Source organism: Lissotriton vulgaris, chromosome 1_1, assembly GCF_964263255.1.
Source record: "Lissotriton vulgaris chromosome 1_1, aLisVul1.2, whole genome shotgun sequence".
Classification (NCBI taxonomy): domain Eukaryota; kingdom Metazoa; phylum Chordata; class Amphibia; order Caudata; family Salamandridae; genus Lissotriton; species Lissotriton vulgaris.
Window position 1 is genome coordinate 884,987,163 of NC_141685.1, and position 6,000 is coordinate 884,993,162.

A 6,000-nucleotide genomic window follows, 5' to 3' on the forward strand; every position below is an offset into this window, starting at 1 on the left:
GGCCTACTGGCGAGGGCCCTGGCACATATTTTATTACAAATTAAGCACTGCATTGTCCGTACATTCCAGAATCTGATTCTGGTCTTGCACAAGGCATTCAGAACTTCCATCATCTTGTCAGTAGTTTTGTTGGGGCTTTGACTACGGTCAATCATGCATGTTTCATTTAGAGACACTGAAAGTCTCTTGTGCCTGGAAGATTTAGTGGCTCTTGCTTCTGTTTCCATAACAAATGCTTTTTTTATGGGACAAGATTGTTAGCTTTATGCACAACCCCCAACCTGGAGGACCAGTGGATGGCACTTCACCTGATCTCTACCTTCGGACATGTCCATCTTGGGTGACTCTGCCAGGAGTCTAAGCTCCCATCCGCATAGATGTCCAGGCCAGTGTCACACGTAAGCCCCTTGTGCACTTCAGGGTAGCCATCCCCCGATTTATCATTTTATGTTATATATGGCTCCCAAATCATCTGCCCCTGCTTTTAACTGCTACACTGGGGGCAATTAGAAAAGGAGGAGCTGTACACAACATGGCCTCTCCTCCCCGTCCCAAATTTAAAAAACATACATGGCCTTCTACCACCCACACTCACCATCCTCTATGCCTTCACTTCCTTTCCTTATTTCCAGCACCGCTCTGACAGGCTCTCAGAGAGCCCAGCCAGAGAAGCCTGAAACTCCTTTATGATGTAACAACAGTGGTTAACAATCCACCATTTCTACGTCACAGCAGTGGATTCCTAGGTTTAGAATCCAGTCATGCACACTAATGTCTCTCTATGAGAGCCATGCATAACATATAGAATTATAAATGGATAACAGTGAATTACGAGGATGTTTTCACTCAAGTGTTCCGATATCAAATAGACAAGGAGAACGAAGCTTGAGTCATCTATGAAGTCACTCTGAAAAACATGTAAATGTAAATGTAAATGTATAGGCATTTATATAGCGCACTACTTACCCGGAGGGTCCCAAGGCGCTTCGACCGCTGCGAAACCCTTCCTGGCATCCCTGAGAGATGGTCCCTTAATGGGTATCTCCAGGGTGGGACCAGGCATCCCCGGCAGTCTGGTGGGGCCGTTAGTGAGGATGAGGCAAACTAATGCCCAGAGTTGCCGAGTGTGATCGCTGATCAGAGTGGGCACCGAGGCGAGAGAATTATCGAGTCCGCTGACCCTGGTCCAGAAACCTGCCGCGCCGGGAATCGAACCCTGGTCCCGGGCCGTCCTCTGCTCTCGGGTCTGCCGCCTCTAACCAGTGAGCCACACTACCTCAACATCAACATCCCCGTAATTCACTTTTTACCTATCTATAATTTTAGGTTATATATGGCCCTCAAAATCATCTGCACTTGCCTTCAATGCTAAGCAGGGGCAGATGAGTAATGGGGAGCCATACATAACATGGCCTCTCCTCCCTGACCCAAATGTGACAAATAAATACCTTACCTGTCATCGTTAACCAGCACCCACCATGTCACTGCTCTCCTGCAGCTGTGCTTTCTGTCAAATCGGACATGCAGTGCTGTGCTGACAAGCTCTCGGAAAGTCCTGTCAGCCTGGTCTGGAAGGCTTGTATGACGTTTTTTGTTATCAACTTGCTACGTCATATCAGTGAGTTACCAGAATTAGGATCTGGTGTAAATGATAAAGGCTCTCGAATAGAGCCATTCATAAGAAACAGAATTATAGATGGGTAATAGTGAATTAAGAGGGGTGTTTTTCAACGAAGGGTATTGAGTGACAAAAAGAAAACGAGAGCGAAGCTCGAATTGTCTTTGATATCACTCAGAACCCAGAGGTGGAAAACACCCGTGTAATTCACTCTTTCTCCGTATATAATTGTATGTTATGTATCGCCGCTAAAATCATCTGCCCCTGCGTTCAACTGCTGCGCAGGGACAGTGGAGTAATAGGTGACCCATACATAACACGGCCTCTTTTTGTGTTCAAAATGTAAAAAAATAATAATACATGGCTTTCTGCCAGCCCCACATTTCTCTGTGCCCACCCTCTAGCTAGGAGCCGTGGTTTGTTTTCTACCGCTGCTCGGAGGCTCTCGGGCAGCCCAACAGAGCAGCCTGGAATTCCTTACGACGAAACAGTGGGTAACAGCTTTTGTTAACAACTGTTGTGACTTAGCAGTGAGTTACTGGAAAGGAATCCAGGTATTCATGCTAATGGCTTTCTACCAGAGCCATACACAACAAACATGCTACTGATGATCACTCACTGCAACATATTTATGAATGAGGGTCCCGAACGCTCAACACCAAACAATATTGAATGCAATGACACAAATAGCAAACAATCACTATGCAAGGCAACAAACACAACAGCACACCTCAGAGGTGCCTACACCACACTTCCTCACAGCCACCACAGTGCCAGAAGCCATACAGAAGGTAACGTGGCCAAAGTACTATCTGTAAGTCAGACTCCATGAAATGGATAGAGAAATGGGCAACCATATCAACCCTGCTTGGAAACCTACGGGAAATGCTCACCGTTAGAACATACCATCTAACAACGCATTTATCAGGCCTAGCGCAAACTTATTCCATGTGAGAAGATGCAGATGAACAAACCTGAAGCACTACAATGACATATAAATGGCAAAGGTCAGTTATAACACGGAGAAATAGCAATATAGTATATATGCAGCATATTTGGTCACTATAATGTCATACAATCACATTTGATAGTCATTCACAGTCACAAATAATAATCACTCGAGACAAGATCACACTTCATAATCACTCACAACAATCTATTACTGTTCAAGCTGCAGAGTACACTTACTCACTGCTATGTATTATAATAATTCACGGCCAGATTTAACAATTACAACAACATATTGCTCACAGCAGTGTTCTATATTAACTCCCTCCAATGCTTTATAATCACTAGCGGTCATGGTGTGTTGATCACTCACAGCCATCTTTACCATCACTCGAAAGGAACTTCCTCCCAACCCCATTCTTACCTTTTCTGGCAGTTCGGGGCTTTTCTCTGCCCCTTCCTGGCCTCGTGTGTGAGACCCCTCGCTGATTTCACTGGTGGACCCGGAATGCCATAACCCAGTTAGCGCACTCCTTAGTCCCAGGGCCTGCGCTCTCTCCTTGATTTGAAGAGTCTGTCTCATTCTTATGCCGGAGGGTGCCTTCTGGCTCCAAATGATAGGGTGCTTGTCACTGTAGGCATTAATGCCCTTTGCCCCAGTCACTGTACTGTGATAATGGCTCCCTTGCCTTGAAGGCCTGTTGAAGTTGTTGATGCAAGCAATAGAAATGTTGCACTTTACGAGTAGCTAATTTAACATCACTTAAGCGTCAAAACACCAAATTATTTAGAATAATTCCAAGTCAAATTCCTCATGTACCTTAAGGAATTGTCCAAAATAAAGTGCAAGGTTTAGTCTAATTTCTGACACCTGCTCCTCCAGAAAAAAATGAAAGGGTCCAGCGATTGCAGTATCTTTCTCCTCAACGGTACACCGAATCCGGAAATTGAGGCCCAGGGAATTGTCTCTACCTCAGCACTACAAGATCCTGGGAATTTCTAGGGTGGAGGTGGACTCTCCTTCAGGGATCATTGTTTTGGGGATCTCCTCCTTCAAGGCTACAGAGGGCCTGCAGGTGTCAGGGATTGAATCCTCCCTCCTTCGGGGATATTGGGGTTCTTGAGGTTGCTCAGGGAGTTCTTGTTCCATAAGCATACAGGTGATTCTCAAGGTGTCGCCTCAACTCCCGGGTTACAAGGGAGGTGTCCTCTCTCTTTCAGGAAAACAGGGTTTCTGGGGTGTCGAGGGGATCCAGATGGTGATTACAGTAGGGAAGGGGTCCTCTCTACTTCAAGGACAATGCGCGACCTAGGACTGTCCAATGGAGGACCTCTCCTTCTTCAAGGGACCATGGGGTTTCCAGTGGGATAATCTTTCAGAGTAAAGGAGTACTGTGTATGTCTTGGGGAGGGCTCCCATCTTCTTTAAGGTCACACGGGTCCTGGAGGGTTCCCGTGTGTAGGTCTCTCCTCCTTTGGGAAAGCTGAGAGTCTGAGGTTGGTCAGGGGGTGGTCAGTGCCCCGCTTTTGAATAACACATACCGAGAATGTTCAGGGTCCTCTCCTCTCCTTCAAGGGCACCAATGTTCTACGGGTGTTCAAAGTGGGACCACAGGTCCTCTACCCTTCTGCGATGCTAAAGTCAGGACTAGCTCAGGGGGGATCCAAGATGGTCTCCTCTTCAAGGATACAGGGGATCCAAACTTGATCGCCGTTCCTTCAAGGATACAAAGTGCCCTCAGTGGGGTGTCCGGAAGTCTCCTCTCTAGAGGTACAGGGTTCCTCTCACCTTTACAAATAATGACCCCCTGTGGATGCCCAGGGTGGCATCTCCTTCATGGATACAGGGTATTCCGGTGGGTGTTCCTCGAGTAGCCAGGGCTGCAAACTCTTGTTCAAGGATAATGATGCTCTTATGGGCGTCTAGGAGTGGGGTCCCTCTCCTTCGGGTGCTCACAGGATTGCCAGATGAGGCTCCTGCTTCAATGGTATATGGATCCTGGAGGTTTCCAGGGATTCCTACTTCTTCAAGGGTAGAGGGTTCTTGGTGTTAATAGGATGGGTTCTTCCTCTAATGGGGACACATTGGTGCAGAGAATTTACGGGCACTCCCTTCAGGGCTACCGGGCTCCTCGCTGCAGCCACGGTGTCCTCTCTTCCTCAAGATTCAGGGAACCACGGTTGTCCAGGGGGGTCTCCTATTCTCGCGAGATGCATGGATTACATAATCCTTCACAGCTACCGGTCGTCCTGAGTGGTCAACAAAGTCATCCTCCTTCAGAGGTAGAGGCGGTCCTGAGGGTGCCCGCTCTTACCCAGAGGAGTAAGATTCCTGCGGGTGTCAAAGGGTCACCTCACCCCAACTTCAGTGACATGGGGGGCTGACGGTGTCAGCAGGGGTCCTCCTCTTTCAATGATACAGGGGTCCCTAAAACTCTCCAGGAGGTGTTAACCCCATTCAGAGGCACGAGTGCCCCCCCCCCCCTGTTTCGAGGATATGGGAGTCCTGGGGGTGTCCAGGGGGTGTCCCTCAGTGAAGAGTACAAGGGGTCCTCAGAGTGCCCAAAGGGTCCGCCTACTCCTCAGTCGGAAATACAGGGGCTCTTCAGGGGGTCCCGTGGGTGTTCATTCTTTTTAACCTATTTCTGGGTTGAGGGTGTTCAGGGTTTCGAAGAAGGTCCTCTCTCCTTTGGGGGTAAAGAGGGTCTTGAGGGCACCAGAAGGTCTTCACCTCTCCCGGGCACAGCACAGCGTTGCAGGGGCTACCGCTCCTTTGGAGGTAAAGAGGGGCGTCGAGTCTGGTCCGCGCTGGAGTCGGAGGCAGAGGATAATCCAGGAACTGTAAGTAGAGATCAGAGCGCAAGCAATCATCCCAGCGGCGCCTCCGCCCCTACCCCCGCCACTTCCCTCCACCATCAGAGTCAGTCTTTCTCTCCCTTCCTCTCTCGCCCCCTCAGCCTTCCCGGGAGAGAGCCACACACACGCTCCCTGTGAGGATGTCACACGGAGTCGGTCTATTCAAGGATAAAAAGCGACAGCTCCCTCTGAGAGCGCAGCCCGCCAGGCGTCCTGTGTGGGGTAAGATGCGCGCGCTCCCACAAACTTCACGTGTGGTACGCGCGCGCTCCGCCTGTTCTGGTGGGGTGCGCAGTGCGCACACGTCTTTGCAGCCCACATAGTGTAGGGGGCCCAGTTCAGTCGAAAACCTCAAGATTTCTGTGAGATATGCAAGTCTCGGGGCTCCTCGTCCCATTCTGAGGCGGAGGGGCATCATTTCCCGCAACGCCACGGGATGCGCGAGCTCCGCGTGTGAGAACAAAAGTGCTGTACTAGCAATATCCCTGCGCCCTGGGCCTCTCGAGCACCTTACTTCGGCTGGAGACGGTCCAGTAACCAGTTCCGACTGCGCTCCACGCCTGAGGGCATCACAAAGC

The 6,000-nt window shown here is 49.6% G+C and overlaps 1 protein-coding gene across 1 annotated transcript in view; it reads right to left on the minus strand.

Moving 5' to 3' along the window:
* Positions 1-5,445, minus strand: part of RASD2 (RASD family member 2) — a 74,225-nt gene extending 68,780 nt beyond the window's left edge. The window contains exon 1 of the mRNA XM_086958711.1: positions 2,991-5,445. Within this exon, the coding sequence (XP_086814837.1) occupies positions 2,991-3,149 (159 nt within the window). The 5' untranslated portion in view covers positions 3,150-5,445. The remainder of the gene's footprint in view (positions 1-2,990) is intronic.
* Positions 5,446-6,000: the final 555 nt, after the last annotated feature.